We start from the raw sequence: 19,580 nt of genomic DNA on the forward strand, positions 1-19,580 counted from the left end.
AGCTTAGGCTGAGTATATATTCACAAACAAGGCACCAATCCAGCATATCAAAAAGAATATATAAAAAATAACTCTGAGAAAATGAGTGGGAAATATCAGTGAGGGCGACAGAAATGAGAGACTCCTAACTCTGGGAAACGAACAAGGGGTAGTGGAAGGGGAGGTGGGCGGGAGGTTGGGGTGACTTGGGTGACGGGCACTGAGGGGGGCACTTGACGGGAAGAACACTGGGTGTTATGCTATATGTTGGCAAATTGAACACCAATAAAAAATATACAAAAAAAATTTTAAAAATAACTCTGAGAAGATAAATAATTTTTAAATTATCAAATCCAGAAGGGAGATGAGGGTGTGTGTGACTGAAATAGGGAAAGGGGTTTAGAGTAAACTTATCCTGATGAGCACTGAGTAATGTGTAGAACTGTTGAATCAGTATATTGTACACCTGAAACTAATGCAAAATTGTATGTTACCTATACTGGAATTAAAATTTAACAAATAAAGGCAAATTTTAAAAAATAAATTATCAAAGCCAAAGAAATACTTTTCTTTGGGGTTCTCAATAAAACTTAGTTTCTATTTTCAAAGATATTTTGTTATCTAGATTAAAATATTCATGTTTTAGATAATTTGAGTCACAACTGTAGGTTTAAATGCTTACATTTGGGGGATTTTGCCTTAAATTTTTTTTTATTTAGCTTTAATGTTTTAAATTTTATTTCTGACTTATTTGCTTAGTTAGCTTTTAGTGCCTGTCCTCATAAAAATAATTTTAGTTCAGTATTTTATTTTTGACCTTGAATATCGACAGTTTGCTTCAACAACATCTTAGTTCTCTGAAATTTCAATCAATGGAAACTATGTTACTTGACTTTGCTTTAAGCCATCTTCCTCACCAATAATCACCACACCCCCTGTTTCCTGGCAGCCCTGATTTAGAGAGATCTGAAGTCATTTTTTTAAACCCATATTTACAGCATTTACCAATTGGTATGCACTAGAAGTGGATATATAAATACAAAAGAGAAACAAGACCTCTCTCAATGAGCTAGTACAAACTGTATTAAATTGGTATTTTTGTAGGTCCAAAAACAATTGATTATTGGCAGTCTTAGAGTGTTAACCCCAAATACACAGAAAAAAATGCTGGTTGGAGAAAATGAACAAAGTATGGACTGAGATTAGAAGTATCCAACTTCCAAATTAGGGTGTAGATTGTGAGTAAGGGGTACTTTTGAATCTTGTACCAGCTATAGTATCAGTGTTTGAGTCCTGAGAGGAAGAAAGGCCAGATGAAGGAGCCTCTTGAGAATCCCAACCTAATGACATGGGGGTTTGAACCTACCCAGAGGGCAGCAGTAGTTCCCAACTGATAATGATGATGATAGAACATCTGGCACAGTGTAGAGGATTTCACACCTGACTGCTAATTAAAGTCACCTTTGGTCACTTCATAAAAATACTGGACCAGGCCCTCCTCTCAGAGATTCTGATCTCATTGGTCTCGCATAGCATAGAGTAGTGGTTCTCAAACTTTAGGCACATTGGAATCTCCTGGAGGATTTGCTGAAATACAAATTGCCAAGCCCCACTCTCAGAGTCTCAGATTCAGTAGATTTGGGATAGGATTTCAAATTTTGCATTTTAATAAGTTCTCAGGAATCACTGATGCTGCTGCTCTAGAAATTACATTTTGAAAACCACTAGTATAGAATATGGCATTCCTGAGTAAGACACAAGATTGTAGTCCCAGTCCTGTTATTAGCTGTGATAGCCATCTGTTTAAAAGTTTTTTGTCGGGTTTCACTAAAGTATAATTTAAAAACGGTAATATTTACCCTTTAAAGTGCACAGTTCAATGAATTTTCACAAATACTCGAATAAGAACCACAATCAAAGTATATAGTTCCATTGTCCCTCCCCCCACCAAAAAAATTCTATGTGCCCCTTGGAGTCAACTCTACCTCCCACTCCAGGCCCCGGCAACTCTTGATCTGTTTTCTCTCCCTATAGTTTTGCCTTTTCCAGAATGACATAAAAATTGAATCATACACCACGTAGCTTTTTTGAGTCTGGCTTCGTTTACTTAGCAGAGTGCATTTGCCATTCCTCCCGGTAGTTGTGTGTATCAGCAGTTTACTCCTTTTCGTTACAAAGTAGTACTACGTTGTACTCATGTATATCACAGTCATCAATCCACCTGTTGAAGAATGTTTCGTTTATTTCTTGTTTTTGAAGATGAAACCACTTTTTGTGTGAACATAAGTTTTCATTTCTTTTGGTCTCAAGTAAATTCTGAAGAGTAGAATTGTAGGGTCCATTTGTCTTATAAGGAACTGCCAAATTGTTTTCCAAAGTGGCTATACCATCTTGCATTCCCCTGTATTAATGTTTATGATCTTCAGTTTTTTCAGTTGCATGTGCTTAGTAATAAATGCCTGCTCTTGTTTTCTTTTACATTTTATTCTAGAAATTGTTGGACATACACAAAAGTAGAAAGAATACCACAGTGAGCCCTCACTGTACGCATTACCAAGCTTTGACAGTTAATCTTTACATCTTGATTTAAATATACCCCTGCCTAGTTATCTTTTGTATATTCATATCTGATCAGGTTCCATTCTGTTAAGAGGACACTTGGTATGATTTCAATCCTCTTAAATTTATTGAGACTTCTTTTATACATCAGAATATGGTGCGTCTGGTAAATGTTCATTGTGCAATTATAGAGAATGAGTAGTCTAATCAAGGTGAACGCGTGCTATAGAACGCGTATTAGAACACATTATAGAACGCGTGTTCTATAAATGTCAGTTAGGTCAAGTTGTTTGATAGTAGTGTTCAAGAGTTCTGTATCCCTACTGACTTTCTCCCTACTTGTTCTATCAGTTAGTGAGAGAGAGGTGTTGAAATCTCTGATTATAGATATATCTATTTCTTCTTCCAGTTTATAAGATGTTGTTTCTTATATTGTGAAGATCTTTTATTCAATACATAAACATTTAGAATTCTTATGTCTGCTTAATGGATTGATCCCTTTATCGTTATGAGATGACCCTCTTTTATCCCTGATTATACTTTTTTGCTCTAAAATCCACCTTGACTGATACTAATACAGAGCTATTTCAGCTTGTTTTAAAGATTTTATTTATTTATGCAAGATAGGGAAAGCACAAGCAGGGTGGGGGAGGGACAGAGGGAGAGGCAGACTCAATGAGCAGGAAGTGCTCATTCAGTGTGGCCCAATTTCAAGACCCTGGGATCATGACTTGAGTACAGGCAGATGCTTAACCAACTGAACCTCTCAGACATCCCTCAGCTTTCTCTTGATTAATGTTAGCTTGGAACATTTTTTTTCCATCCTCTTAGTTTTTACCTATTTGTGTCTTTATATTTAGAGTAAATATACACTGCATATACCTGGGTCTTATTTTTTTTAATTCGATTTGACACTCTCTGCCTCATAATTGAGGTATTAAAAACAATGTTTTTAATCTGATTATTGATTGGGCTGTGTTTCAATCTACCATCTTGCTATTTGCTTTCTGCTTATCACATCTGATTTTTGTTCCACTTTTCCTCTTTTTTCTGTCTTCTTTTAGATTGTTTGCTAAGATTTTATCTTCTTTTTGGTTTATACCTCTATATAGTGTTTAGAAGTTGTTTTACAGCTTGTTATGCTACACATCTTTAACTTACCATAGTCTACCTTTAAGTAACTTTATACTTTTTTATATATAGTACATGAATAGTACTTCCATTTCTCTTCTATCAGCCTATGTGCTTTGTGTACTATATCTGTACCTACAGATGTGATAAATTCCACAATATACAGGTTTTTTATTTTTGCTTTAAATGCTCAATTATCTTTTTAAAATTAGTTTCATAGGTAGAATTTAATGATTCATCAGTTGCATATAACATTAAATTGAGTGTCCTCCTTAATGTTCATCACCCAGTTACCCCATCCCCCCACTCACCTCCCCTCCAGCAACCCTCTGAAAGTTTCCTAGAGTTCAGCATCTCTTATGGTTTGCCTGCCTCTCTGTTTTCATCTTATTTTTTCTTTCCCTTGCCCTATGTTCATCTGTTTTGTTTCTTAACTTCCACATATGAGTGAAATCATATGGTATTTGTTTTTCTCTGACGTATTTTCCTTAGCATAATATCCTCTAGTTCCATCCGTGTTGTTGCAAATGGCAAGATTTTATTTATTTTGATGGCTGAGTAGTAGTCCATTGTATGTATATGTATATATACATATATACACACACACACACACACATATATATATATATATATACACACCATATCATCTTTATCCATTCATCTGGGCTCTTTCCATATTTTCACTCTTGTGGACATTGCTGTTATGAACATTGGGGTGCAGATGCCCCTGCGAATCACTGTATTTGTATCCTTTGGATAAATACCAAGTAGTGCAATTGTTGAGTCATTGGATAGCTCTATTTTTAACTTTTTGAGGAATCTCCATACTGTTTTCCAGAGTGGCTACATGCTCAATTATCTTTTAAAAGAAATTGTAAATAAGGAAAAAAAGATTTATATTGAAATACATATTTATCATTTGCAGTGCTCTTCATTCTGTTTCATAGATCAAGATTTCTGTCTGGTAGCATTTTCTCCTGCCCAACGACCCTCCTTTCCTTTTTCTTCTACTGCTGGTCTGCTGCTGATAAATTCTTCAGTTCTCATACATCTTTAAACTCTTTATTTTGTCTCTGTTTTAGAAAGATATTTTTGAAGAGTATAGAATTCCATGTTGACAGTGTTCTTTACACATTCTTAAAATATGCTGCCCCAGGGTCTTTTGGCTTGCCTTATTTTCAGACCTCTGCCATCATTCTGACATTTTGTTCCTTTCACATAGCGGGTCTTTTTTCTCTATCAGGTTTCCAGATTTTTTCTTCATTAGTTTTCATTTCTCTTTGCTAGTCTGAAGCAGTTTTATTATGGGCTTTAGTGTAGTTTTCTTCATGACTTTTTGTGTTTTGGAGTTCATTATGATTTTTTGATCTCTGGGTTTATAGTTTTTTATTAAATTTTAAAATCTGTCAGCCATTATTTTTTAAAAATATTTTTTCCATCCACTCTTCCTTTTCTTCTTCATCTGAAACACCAACTACTTGTGTGTTTGGCTGTTTGAAATTGTCCCATAGCTCACTGGTGATCTATTATTTTTTAAAATTGTTCTTTTTCCTGTGTTTTGTTTTGAATAGTTCTATTACCGTGTCCTCAAGTTCACTAATCCTCTTATCTGTAGTGTCTAACAAGTTCTTAATTCCATCTAATGTGTTTTTCTTTCAGTGAATTCAGTTTTCATCTCTGTAGGTTTGTGTGATGTCTCTTTTATATCTTGCAGGTACTCCTTAACATATTAAAGCTTTTTACCCTCTTACCTATATGGAATATATCTATAGTAGCTATATTAATGTATGTTCTACAAATTTTGTGTTCTTTCTCATTTCTGGATCTGTTACTATTGATTGATTGTTATCCTAATTATGAGTTGCATTTTCCTACATCTTTGCATGCCTGGTAATTTTTGATTGAATGGCAGATATTTTGAATTTTGGACAGTTGCATGCTGGCTTTTCTTTTTTTTTTTTTGTATGCCTTTAAATATTTTTGAACATTTGGATGAAATTAAATTCAAGAACATTTTGATCCTTTCTAGATTTCTTTCTTTTTTTTTTTTTTAAGATTTTATTTATTTATTCATGATAGTCACACAGAGAGAGACAGAGAGGCAGAGACACAGGCAGAGGGAGAAGCAGGCTCCATGCACCGGGAGCCCGATGTGGGATTCGATCCCGGGTCTCCAGGATCACGCCCCGGGCCAAAGGCAGGCGCCAAACCGCTGCGCCACCCAGGGATCCCTCTAGATTTATTTCTAAGCTTTGTTAGGGAAAGTAGAGCAGCCTTTAGTCTAGGGTTAATTTGATGCTATAACTAAGCCAATAACTTTTTGAATATTCATCCTGATGATTCATGTATTACAAGGTTTCTTAAACTATTCCAGTTCCATGTGTGCTCCAAGAAATGTTTTGCCTGCCCCATTCTGGTGGTTTTTTCCCCAGTCTCACACACATGCTCTGATCAGTACTTAACTGAAGACTCAAGGCAGGGCCATTGTACAGCTCTGAATATATCTCTGTATATGGTTCTTTCTTCTCTGGTTCTCTGCCTGTGAATTCTAGCCTCTTTGGCCTCCTCAAATTTTTAACTCTGTCTCCAAAACTCAGAGAGATTGCCAGGTCCTGGCAGGGTCTCCCTTCCTCTGCTGCAGCCTGGAGACTCTAGGCATTAAACCAGCATAATTGCAGGATTCATCTTAGTTGTTTCTCTTAAGGATCACGATCCTATGCTACCTGTTCTCCAGGGTTGGAAGACCATTTTTTCATGGGTTTCATGTTACTTACTTAAGGTAAAAGGTTCAATCTACTCCCATCACTAACTGAAACAGAAGATTGGCTTCTGTATTGTTTCATTTATTATCAGAATAAAGAAATTATTCACATAAGGCTGATGCCCTTTTCACAAGGATTAGTTAAATAATATACATTAAAATTACTTTCAAAATGGCAAAGTGTAAAGTGTAACATAGGTGTTTGTCACTCTTACTACCTATATATAGGTAGTTGTGGATGTTCTGTGTAGGAGTACAGCCTAAAAGGCCAAAAGATGAAGGTGTCGTTTCAGAAAAACTGCCTCTGCTTCCATACATATCAGTATGTCATGTTGCATATTTTTCTGTGCTGTATTCATGCATTCATTAATTCAACTGACATTTATTAGACACTCATATGACAAGCACTGTTCTAGACATTGGAGATCTTTGACCTTGGAAGCTTATATTCTTTTGGTCTATTTTCTTCTTTGTGTATCTCAGCTATTTTAACTATTTATTTATTTATTTATTTGTTTTAGTGTAGCTGACACACAGTTACATTAGTTTCAGGTACACAAGATAGTGATTTGACAAATTTATACATCATGCTAGTTCATGTCCTACTTTTTTCTATCACTGTCTGGACACGTTTCTCATTGTGTCCCTGGACCTCTGTATGAATGCTCATCTCATTCTGCCTTCACCTCCTATATTTTCTTCCCGTAGTTCATCATTCATGCAGTATCTTATTCTTTGTTTCATCTAGTCCAGTTGTCATAATATTTTTGTCTTTCCTTTTTTTAAGATTTTATTTATTCATTTGAGAGAGAGAGAGAGAGAGAGAAGGAGCACAAGCAAGGGGAGAGGCAAGGGAGAGTCAGAGGGGGAGGGAGAAGCAGACTCCCCGCTGAGTTGGGAGCCCGACATGGGCTAGATCCCAGGACCTGGAGATCATAACCTGAGCGAAAGGCGACACTTAACCATCTGAGCCACCCAGGTACCCCTATTTCTGCCTTTCCATTACTAATCTTTTTTCTTTCTTTCTTTCTGGGTAAAAGCCAGAGCAAAAGAAAAGTTTTTGAAAAGCTTGTAAGGCTTTAAAAGATCTGTGCCCCCAGTTACCTCTTTGAACTTTTCAATTACTACTGACCTCTTGTTGATTTTCCTCCAGCAACTTTGGCCTCCTTGCCATTGTTATCTTTTGAAAACACCAGTCATGTCTGACCTCAGGGTCTTTGCATTTGCTATTCCTTCTGTCTTGATACTGTTCTTCATATATCCACATCTTTTCCCTCACTCTCTTAAAGTCTTTGCTCAGTTGCCATCTTTTCAATGAGGCTTTTTCTGACCTCTCCCTATTTTAAAACATCGTATCTTCTATTACTGCCTTTCCTTTTCTCCATCCCTAACTTATTTTTCTTGGTAACACTTACTACCTTCTAAATTATGGAGCTGAACAAATATTTGTTTAATGAACAAGTCTCGTTGGTAAAGGACATTTTTATTTTGTTTCATGTATGTGTGTTTCATATTTTTTAAATGAATGGCTGAAGTATTTCATATTTTTTCTTTGAGATCCCTTAACTTACTTTTAGCTTATTAACATGTTTTTGCCCAAAAGGTATGTAGGCTTCATAAGATAAAAGGTTCTCCATCCTGAATCCATGTAAGAATTGGATGGCATTATAGTAGTAATAAATAATTCCATCCTTACAGATAACCAAAGAGGAAATGGCACTCCATTTAAATCCCATCTAGAAACCCAAGGATGATCCAAATGAAAAAAGAAAAAAAAAATCCTTCCAAATAAAACATTCCTCTTTATTTTTCTTTAAGATTTTATTTATTTATTCATGAGAGACAGAGAGAGAGAGAGAGAGAGAGAGAGAGAAAGAGACAGAGACACAGGCAGAGGGAGAAGCAGGCTTCATGCAGGGAGCCCAATGAGGGACTCGATCCCGGGACTCCAGGATCAGGCCCTGGGCTGAAGGCAGCGCTAAACCGCTGAGCCACCCAGGCTGCCCATTCCTCTTATTCTTTAAAACAAAACAAAACAAACAAACAAAAAAATAAAAAATAAATTAAAAAACGAAAAACAAAAAACTAGATAAGTTACTACCATATTCAGAATTTTTTTAAAAAATTTAAACAACTCTCCTAGAAAATACTTTAAAATGAGACTGGGTAAAACTTCCTTACTAAAATGTGTGTGTGTGTGTGTGTGTGTGTGTGTGTGTACCCCACTCCCTTAATCATTTGAAAGTGTAATAAACCCTGAAAACCAAAAGATTTTGCTCAGTTTGCCAGACTCATTTGGTGGCAAAACCCAATCTGACCTGATGTGCAGTGATTTATAGTCTTTATTATTCCATTTGGTGAGTCTACCTTATATGTTCCACTGCAGAAATAGTAAGGTGTTTGATTATAGTGTGGGCTCCAGCAACCAAGGGCCTGTGGAATCTTTTAAAAGCCACCGTGCTAATGGAAAACTGGACTCTTTGTTATCGACTGCCTAACTTTTGGTGATGGTTGTTGCTGTTACTGCTTTTTCTCCAGCTTTGCAAACCTGGGTATACTTCATGTGACAAAGAAAAAAGTATTTGAAACACTGGAAGCACGAATGACAGAGGCATGTACGAAGGGCTACAATCCTGGCCTTTTGGTGCATCCGGATCTCGCCTATCTGCAAGCGGAAGGCGGAGGAGACCGGCAGCTTACAGGTGAGCCTCCTCTCCCCACTTCGGTCCCCTGAGGTCAGGCTCTCCTTTGCTCGTGTGTAGACCACACACTCTTCCGTATGTCCCAGACCGTACCTCAAGCTGCTACCCCACTTTCCCTGCTCAGAAACCTTTGATGGCATCCTGCTATTTTCTAGAATAAAATCTGTGCCTCCGTGGCCTAGTTTACCAAGCCCTCACTCAGTTTGGCCCCAGCCAGCTTTTCCAGCTTTACCTCCAATTGCACCATGTACCTCCTCTCCTCATCAGCTCCCTCTGAACACCTGATACATCTTCACACCTTTGTATGTGTCTTCCTCTACCTACCTAAAGCACGTACCCTGCCCTCTTCAGCCTGTCAAAACCAACTCATAATTCAACACTTAGTTCCTCTGTTTTAGTTTCCTGCCATTTTACCTCCTGCTATTCACCTTCTTAGAAGGAACCTCTTTGGTCTCTTCGTACTCTTCAGGCACATCATAAACTATTCTTTTTCTTGTAAAAATGCTAAGATTTTATGTTTTCCTGCTTTTATCTATATTTTTTTCTTTCAGCCCCAATCCTTGTCCTACCCACCTGTGCCATTGCTGCTTTTACATGTTGTCCATTAGTCTGGTCACCCTGTTGTCATCCGATACTCAGGCGACCCCAAACCAATCACTGTTATTTCACTAAACACATTCTGACATCCAGACTCAAAACCTTCACATCAACTTTGAATCCTCCTCCTTGCTTATGCTGTATCTCCAGTCTGTAGCTCCACTCTTCTGTCCTCTTTCTAGCAAGTTCCACTGCCCACTCTGTTTTTCTTGCTCTGCTGCTATCCATCTCCACCTCTGAACCAGTTTGCACCCTGTGGCCAGATGAATCTTTCAAAAGCCCCTGCCACACCACTGCTCAGTATCTCCCTGCTGCCTACAAAATCCAAATTCGGTAAGCTGGCATTTTAGGCCTTTCAAGACCTGGCCCCATGTGCATTTCCAATGCTCTTTCCTACTACACCCCTTCACATCAAACTGAATTATTCCGTAGAAGCACCAGGAATTCTCACTTCCTCACCTTGGCATATTCTTTCTGTTTTTGCTGTTCCCTCTTCCTGGAATGCCTTTATGTACCGCTTTCATAAGTTCAAGTTGTACCAGCCCTTCAAGATATAGAGCATATGTCTCTTCTGCTCCAAAGCCTCTGGGTTCTTCCCTCCTTTGTAATTCCATCTCTCTTCACTTGTAGCTCTTTAACAGTACTCACCACCTTTGGTGACACTATGAGTTAAATACAGCTAGATCCATCAGCACGAAGCTCCATCAGGAGGCGAGGAAGGAGTCTGATGCAATGGAGCTACTCAGTTTCTCCAGAAGCACTTTTTGAGTACTTCCTATGTGCCAGGCACTGTGCGAGGCATGGTGAAAGGAACATGGTCCCTGTGCTAGGGAGCTTTTGGAATACTTATTTTCACATTTCACAATACAGCTGATGCCTAATCAGCTTATTGTGGCATCACATCTTTTGTGGCTTCAGCTGTAATGTCTTGTAGGGAGAAAAAGGAGAATTCAGGAGAAGATAAGAAAGGAGAGAGCCAGTGGAGGACAGTTTTCACTATTTCACTATATTCACAGAAAATACAGGGAGGGCTTCTCTGGATACCTTTAATTTGGATGACATACATGAAACCATTTTTAAAATTTTATTAGCAATACAAATAATTTCAAAAGAAAAAAACAGGTTTTTATTTTCAATTTATATTCTTTATTTGGGCTTTATAAAGACATCTTATTAAAACATTCATGCTTTACTCTTTCCCTGGGCACGAATGCGCTGTGCTGTATGGTCCCAGATCGGGAAAAGGAGATCATCCGCCAGGCAGCTCTTCAGCAGACAAAGGAGATGGACCTCAGTGTGGTGCGGCTCATGTTTACAGCTTTTCTTCCAGATAGCACCGGCAGCTTCACAAGGCGCCTGGAACCCGTAGTGTCAGATGCCATCTACGACAGCAGTGAGTCCTTGACTTCTAATTGGAGGCAGCTTGGTATAGTGTCAAGTACAGACTTTCAACCCAGCCCTGGCAGTTACTTACTAGCTCAGAGTCCCAGGGCAAGTAACTAAATCATTTGGAGCCTCACATTTGTCATCTACAAATGGGAATACTAAAATCTAGCTGGAAAAGTTGACGTCTAGATTAAAAGTGAATGTTATGAGGTGAGCAATAAATGTGGTTCTCCTTTCTCAAATGTGCATGCTAGTCTTTCACATGCCATTTGATGATGGCAAATCTTTTATTATTTATGAATTTTTTTCCATGAGGATATATTATTAGTGTTCCTAGAAAAACACTTCAATATTTTTTGTTGAGGCTCTAAAGAGATGTTAATAAAAACAACTATTATTCTCATCCATCTTTGTACTTGCATGTTCTAGCTTTTAACAAGATAAGAACTACATGTTAACCAAATGAGTAGTGTGAACAGCATGTGACTTCAAAATTCTATTTCAGTCTGTAGTTCCTAGAACTTTTTAAGAGTTTTACCATGGTCTTCAACCTTTACCATGCACATTTCTTGTTTGGTATGCATGGGATTTATTAAACAAATCAAAGAAGCCTGCAAGTGTGGTACTTAGGCTCACTGAAAGTTTATAGAATTTGGTCTAAGTAGAAAACTCCATGCCCCAAGTACAACAACTGGCCAATTTCTTTAATTTAAACAAGTTTGAAGGGAAGTGAAAGAGTTATAAAATGATGTAGACTTGTATACTAAAGATCACCTTAAAATGCAGCTGTGGGAGGAAAAAAAAAAAAAAAGGAAGCTTTATACTATTACCACAAGAAACTTTTGCCCCAACCACACAGAATTCTAATTTAGTCTGGGGAAAAGAACTATAACCTCTGCCTTTTTCTTTTCTGTAAAATAAGAATGTATTTTTCTGTAAAATAAAATAAGCTTAAGAAAATTGTACTTTTTCTAAATTTTGAAGACTCTTGTAAACAGCCTATCGGTAACATGGAAATAATTGAAGGTCTTGACCTACATGAAATTCCACAAATCCATTGGCTTGGTACTTCCTGAAACATCAGAAAAGTTCTTTCTCTTTCTGTATGAATCTTTCTTACTGTCTTAGTGGGAGACACAAATACTGTTCCTTTCTGCCTAGTCTGTTTGGGTAGTAATGAATGATCCATGTTCAAGAAGTGAGGACTTCTGAGGACTTCCAGAAGCTTTTTTATTTGTATCCTTGTTAAAGCAATGTAAGTGAAGACATCAGTTTATTTCTTTAATTAAAGTATAATTAACATAACAGTATCATATTCCTTTTACACATAGAACATATTGATTTGACAGTTTTATACATTGCTCAATGCTCACCACGATAACCTATTTGAACTTTGTTTTGGTTAATGTGTGCTAAGGGCTGGGTTTCCCATAGGAGATTGACTTATGAAGCTGAGAATAAATTGTGATGTTGTTGTTTTTCTCCTGTGATCAGAAGCCCCCAATGCGTCCAACTTGAAAATTGTAAGAATGGACAGGACAGCTGGATGCGTAACAGGAGGGGAAGAAATTTATCTTCTCTGTGACAAGGTTCAGAAAGGTAAATATATGCTCCCATCTCAAGATGTGGAATGTAATTCTGAGTGTGTCTGTAAGTCACTTTTTGGCAGTAGATTCAGTAATATCCCTTTTCTACATGGAACTCTTTTAAAAAATGTACACATTTCACCTCTTCCAAGTGTGTCTGTGGGTTTTTTTTAAGCTGACTAATTAATTTTAAAACGAAATAAAAAAAAATAGTGATCATTGTAATCAGTGACATTTTAATATTTCTATACTTTAAACTTTGGCATCTGAACTTAGTTAAACTAAAATAAATGAGTAATAGCCCATGTTTCACACACACATGCCACACAGAATAAATAATATTTTATATAGTATAAAATTGTTAATTTAATTTATCTTATAAGGCTTCATTGCAACACTGAGAGGGCTTCTCCAAAACTTTCATGTGACACTCTGATGTCAATTAAGAAAAAGAGAATAAGGACTATGGGGAAATTCTCAGAGCATATTTCTCATAATTTTCACTTTCAGAAGAGGTTCTTGGCATTTACCTTTCATTAGCAATGGTACAAGATTTATAAATAAGCAAAAGCTGAAAGCGATTGTAGTATTTTCTCAAACAGCTCATTTTTAAAATACAGTAATAGAATAGTATAATAAAGTTCTACTCACGACAAAGTGGTGAGCGTTTTCAAAGTAAAGAATGCATAACTGAAAATATAGCTACTAAATAAAAGAATGATGGCTTAAAAAAAAAAAAAAAGAAAGAACATTATCATTTGAGGAAAATGGCCCGAGATTAAAAAGTCAGAAAAAGATGGGATCATATTTTAAGGTAAAGGTATATGTATCTTTATCCAAAAAAAAGTTTCCACTGTCTCTGCATAATCTGGTATCAGCCTTCTTTTAACCCATTCTATCCAGTAATATGTGTACATTCAATGAGTAAACACAATCTGAGTACCTTTGCTTATGAATGTGATTCTTAATCATCATCATTACATTGGAATGGCTCATTAAGAAAAATCTTGTACCTGGGATCCCTGGGTGGCGCAGCGGTTTAGCGCCTGCCTTTGGCCCCGGGCGTGATCCTGGAGACCCGGGATCGAATCCCACGTCAGGCTCCCGGTGCATGGAGCCTGCTTCTCCCTCTGCCTGTGTCTCTGCCTCTCTCTCTCTCTCTGTGTGACTATCATAAATAAATAAAAATTAAAAAAAAAAAAAAGAAAAATCTTGTACCTGGCTTGAAGAGTCTGAATAACTAGGTCCAGTTTAGTCCTACCTGAAGGCAAAGGAATTGACCAGGAGCTAATGAGATGTTTTATCTAACCCTAATATTCCTAAAATTCTATTTATTTATTTATTTTTTAAAGATTTTATTTATTTATTCATGAGAGACACAGAGAGAGAGAGAGAGAGAGGCAGGGACACAGGCAGAGGGAGAAGCAGGCTCCATGCGGGGAGTCCGATGTGGGACTCGATCCCGGCGCTCCAGGATCACGCCCAGGCTAAAGGCGGCGCTAAACCGCTGAGCCACCTGGGCTGCCTGTAAATTCTATTTAAATAGAAATATGAACTTAGTTTTCATAAGTCAATAGTGCAGTCCTTCCTATAAAAATGAGAAGTGAAGCCAGGGAGATGCCAATCTGAGTTATATTATGATATTTCTGCAGAAGTAGAATCCATGACAGAAGTGTAAAATTTAGGCATTCTAATCTCATCCAAAGGAACTTGACTGATACAATATTTTTAACAACTTGTCAGTATGGACTGAAAAAGTATCATAGGGAAGCAGCATAGAATATGTTTATGAGCCTGGAATCTGTGTTCAAATTCTGACTTCTCCATTTACTAGCTATTCAACTTTGGATAAGTCACTTAACCTCCATGGACTACAGTTTCTCTTCCGCAAAATGAAGATATTAATAGTATACCTGCATTGCAGTTATTGTGAAGATGAAATCAGTTAATGTGTACATATAAATCACTTAAAATAGTGCCTGCCATATAGTATACTTTACTAAGTATACTTAACTTTAACTTCATATAAGTTAAATATTATTATGTAGATCCATATGGAGTTTGAACCACCTTTGGGGATTATAATACTCCTCAGTATCCTTCATATTTCTCAGGAGTGAATTGGGCTAGTGATGGAAAGTGGGAAGGTCAAAAAGACTAAGTAAGAGAAAAGGCAGATTGAAGAGGTAAATCTAGTATTCTTTGAATGTAAATGAAACTCAAGATCCATTAGTGTGGTAACAAAAAAATTCAGTAATTTGTGAACATTTTAAAAGGTTTTAAAAGTATCTTTCATATTAATTGTTTTTTTTAAGTTTAAATACATAGTAGGTAGAATCTGGAAACAGCAGGCTTATAAATATTATTTCTCCATGTGAAATTATATACCTAAATGTGATTGTTTGCAGATGACATCCAGATTCGATTTTATGAAGAGGAAGAAAATGGTGGGATCTGGGAAGGATTTGGGGATTTTTCCCCCACAGATGTTCATAGACAAGTAAGTGGATTATGGTGATGGTGATGATTTTTCATTTTCTGTCCTGTTGAAGTTCAGTGCTTAATTTCCATGTACAAAAAAGAAAAAAAAATCATAAATATTTATTTAATTTGCATAAAAGGATACTATTTTTAAGACTCTTGAAGGTTTTCCAGATAAGTTATCTACCATAGAATTATGAGCAAGGCCTTAGACCACTGGCTCTGAGACCTTGTCAAGACATTTCATTTGGGTGTCTGATCACCTAACCTTTAGGCAATGGCCCTTGGATCCTTTAGTGGAACTATTTTAAGTATTTGCATTAGTCTGTTCAGACTGCCATAACAAAATGCCATCGACTGGGTGTATTAAGCAACGGAAATTTATTTCGTCACAGTTCTGGAGGCTAGAAGTCCCAGATCAAGGCCCGACAGGGTCGGTTCCTGGTGAGAGCTTTCTTCTCCTGGCATGCAGACAGCCACCTTCTGGCTGTGTCCCCACATGGCAGAGAGAAGAGAGTAAGTAAGCTCTTGGTGTCTCTTCCTATAAGAACACTAAAATCTTGTCCAGTCACAACCCTACCCTCATGACCTCATTTAACCTTAATTACTTCCATAAAAGCTCTTTCTCCAGATATAGCCACACTAAGGGTTAGGGCTTCAGCATATGAATTTTGAGGGGACACAGCTGGTGCATTAAGTGTTCACCAGAGTAATTATGATGAGATCTCTTAATGAGATGTTCTAATGAAAAGCACTGAAAGGAAGAGTCTGCTACTTGAGGCTGATATCCTCATAATCAATCAAGAGTTCCCAGTGACAACTGAGTATATGACTAAGAAATGAAAATGCTGTATCCCATCTTAATCACTCTGAGTGATTGAGAAATACTATTTCCACTCCCCAAAGTTGGAAGCAATCCAAATGTACATCAGGAAGTGGCCAATTAAATAATGGTGTATTGTGTGACGGAGTATTATGCACTTATTAAAGAGAATGAGTAATCTATGAACTAATATGGAAAAAATCTCAGAAGTATAACATTAAATTTTTTTAAAGATATAAAACAAAGTGGATATAAAAAAGAATGTTCATGTTTGCATATGCATAAAGAAACTTTGGGAGAATACAAAAGGAATTAATAAGGTGTCGTGTTTCCCTCTGGGAGCAGGCTCACAGTAGGAATTGCCTGGATTGGAGTGCTAGGGGTGGCAAGGAGAATTTTCAGTGAATGCCATTGTGTCACAATGTATGAGTATAGAATTCTGGGTTTGTAACTTTCTCTAGGTTGCTGTATTTTTTAGTAAATATGTCTAAACATTGGGCATAAAGAATACATTTAATGAGTAGCATTGCTGGGGGGAAAAAGTGGGCCTACCCCAACATTTGGATCTTTGTATCCTGCAGTTTGCCATTGTCTTCAAAACGCCAAAGTATAAAGATGTCAACATCACAAAACCAGCCTCTGTGTTCGTCCAGCTTCGGAGGAAATCTGATTTGGAAACTAGTGAACCCAAACCTTTTCTCTACTACCCTGAAATCAAAGGTAACTTGGTTGCTTACATACTTGTGCTTGTTCCCATTAAAGAACAAAGCTGATTAGAAAAGATCTGTTAGCCACTTCCTTTGAATGACTTCCTAGGAATTGGCCCCTGGACCCATGGTACTTATTTTTAGGGAAGAGAGAAGTGATATACTATTTTGGGGTTCATGGAATTAAGTCCAGCCTTTCAAAACAATGCTATTTTTTTTTTTTTTTTTTTTTTACCAAACTTGTATGAGATTTAGATATTTGAGAATTGGTCTTTGAATCTGAGAGTCTGTCATTTGTTGAGGATCTTGGGGTTCAGGCAGCTGAGATGGAATGATAGCTTCCTATTCAGGAGAATCAGCCATTCCATCAACTGGCCTCAGGCAATAGAACAGGAGACTCAGCCACCATGCAGTGTGGAACCATAAAAATGAATGAAGCACCAATCTTTTCCTCACAAAAGATACCCCAAGAAGGGGAAAGAATAGTCTCCATGCATAGTTATAATGTGAATTATGATTTTGATAAGCTCCAAAGAGAAGCATCCACAAACACATATGAGACTGCTGAGGACTGTTGATTTGAAAGAAGCCATGAAGAAGTCAGTTTCTTCAAGGTCCTTCAGCCCAGGTGGGGGTAAAGGGGGGCCAGTGTATTTCAGTAGTTGTGTGAGAAACAAGGAAGGAAAAGGGTTTCCTGGGCTTAGTGGACTAGAGGAGCCAAACAATTAGTGTTTGTTCAGAAAGAAGTGAGCCTTGTGAGCACCAGAATGGACCACTGAAGGCCAGGGCCAGGCTCAGAAGTACTGTGATTGGCAGCTGAGAGCTCTGATTGACTCTGGAGAGGGTAATGACCAGGCCTGTTTGGATTTGGAATGTTGGCTCTGACTTCCTTCTGTGGACACTGAGACCATCTGGGCAGCAGATAAGGAGTACAAGTCCAACAGACAAGTCCAAAGAGTAATGCAAGAGTCCATGTGAGAAATGGTGAGGTTCATAAAGATATTAGTGCAAAGAATGAAAGGAGAAGGTGGTGTCAAGAAGACCCAGATGCTGGTTGAGGTAGGAGGTGAAGGAAAAATTGGGGAATCATAGATGGTTTGAGGAATCCCGGCCTAGGACAATTGTTATGTGGTTGAGTTGATGAAACAATCAAGGGAGCAAAAAAGTAGGTTTGAGTAGGCAAAGAAGGACCTCAATTTAAAATATGTTGCATTTTAGGTTCCTCTGGCAAATTCCTAACAAGCCAATCAAAAGATAGGACTGGAAATCCAGAGGGCAGGGTGGGAAATTCAGCATTGAGAATCCTCTCAGAATGAGTGTGATAGACTCCTAAATGAGATAATTGTTCAAAGATATTTCTTAACCTAGATCCAGTGACTCCCAAGGAGGGGCGGGGGTCTTTAAAGTTAAGAAATGGACTTTGATATAATCAGCTTTCTTTATAATCCTATTTTGTATTTTACATATACAACTATGATTCTGAGAAGAGATCCATAGACTTCGCAGGACTGAAAAAGGAGTCCTAGCACAAACAAAATCAGAAATCCCTGGATTAGAGGGAGGTCACAGGGGGAGGTCAATGAAATGATTATTACAGGGCACATCCTGACTGGCATCTGAAGCCACAAAGGTGCCATAGTGATGATCCACGTGGGTGTTGGATCCTGTGATAAAAACATGTGATGCGTATTCCTTGAAGAGAGGTGCTTTTCCTAGAATTTGTGTTGTGGCAGAGGCATTTAGAAGATAATTCCATGAGTTCTTGTTTCTTTTCAAAGGTTATGACCTGTCCACTGATGGACCCAATTGATAGTGCATTCCATTACCATGGTGTGAAAACATTGTCAACAGAAGAGCCTTTTTTTCCCCCATCCACATAAAATTTCATGCAAAATCCCAGGACATTTGCCTGATGGCCTCTGGTTAAAGTGGAAGTGGGGAGCCAACCCATTCAGCCTTCCCAGAAGCCCATCTACCCTTATTTCTCCACCCAGCAACAGCCCGAGGTCTTCCAGATGCTGCAGATGAAAATCACTGCTTTCAATTAAACACTCTTCTTTAATAGATACAGAAGAGAAATATGGCTAATTTGGGGGGACTTTCTGAGGGAAAAAATAGATTTCTTCTCCTAAAATATGTCTTAACATAATGTCAGTTCTTCTCAACACAGAGGATTATATTTTAAAAGGATACCAAGATTATCTACACATGTATGAGCCTAGAAACTTACAAAGCTGAGCTTGGTTTCTAGGCTGCCTGTCTACCTTTTCCAGTAGTATCTGTTCATCAAAAGAGTAAGATGCAGCAGGGGCATGTTCAGACATTCATCCGTAATAGGATTTATCAGATGTTGGGGTTAAAGAATGGGGTCTCCTGAAAGTTCAAAATCCCCACCTGCATGCTTCAAACACTTTCAGACTGTCATTGACTAAAAGCTCCATGTAATACAAACAAATAAGATGAACCATCTGGAAAAATAAAGAATTAGAAGTTGAGCTCCACAGAAAGAATGGCCAAAATACATTGTGATAAGTAGTGTGAGACTAGAAATGTTTTATTGAAGGTAACAAATTACCTTAGTAAGTAAAACTGTCTGGATTATAAAATCCCAAGATGAAATAATCACAAAGAGCAATTATCACACTAGGCATATGACTGGTCAGAAAAGTAGCAGGCCATTTAATATAAGAGTGAATGTATGAAAGTGAATCCAAACTATACAACCCAGGGAATCATAGTATACATTTTTTAGAAGTTATTAGACACACCTTTTACTGCTCCAGCACCTGCAGTCCCTCCCTATGTCATTACCTAATTTTGTATTATTCATCATTTTTATCAATATGTAAAATTGTCTTATCTATTTTT

General features: G+C 37.6%; 1 protein-coding gene across 6 annotated transcripts in view; it reads left to right on the plus strand.

Moving 5' to 3' along the window:
* Positions 1–19,580, plus strand: part of NFKB1 (nuclear factor kappa B subunit 1) — a 97,804-nt gene that overhangs the window by 48,446 nt on the left and 29,778 nt on the right. For all 6 annotated transcript variants that reach the window (XM_049104925.1, XM_049104923.1, XM_049104924.1 and 3 more), the window contains 5 exons: positions 8,969–9,132; positions 10,964–11,122; positions 12,610–12,714; positions 15,110–15,201; positions 16,587–16,725. In XM_049104925.1, coding sequence (XP_048960882.1) covers positions 8,969–9,132; positions 10,964–11,122; positions 12,610–12,714; positions 15,110–15,201; positions 16,587–16,725 — 659 coding nt within the window. The remainder of the gene's footprint in view (positions 1–8,968; positions 9,133–10,963; positions 11,123–12,609; positions 12,715–15,109; positions 15,202–16,586; positions 16,726–19,580) is intronic.

Source organism: Canis lupus, chromosome 32 (genome assembly GCF_003254725.2).
Source record: "Canis lupus dingo isolate Sandy chromosome 32, ASM325472v2, whole genome shotgun sequence".
Classification (NCBI taxonomy): Eukaryota; Metazoa; Chordata; class Mammalia; order Carnivora; family Canidae; genus Canis; species Canis lupus.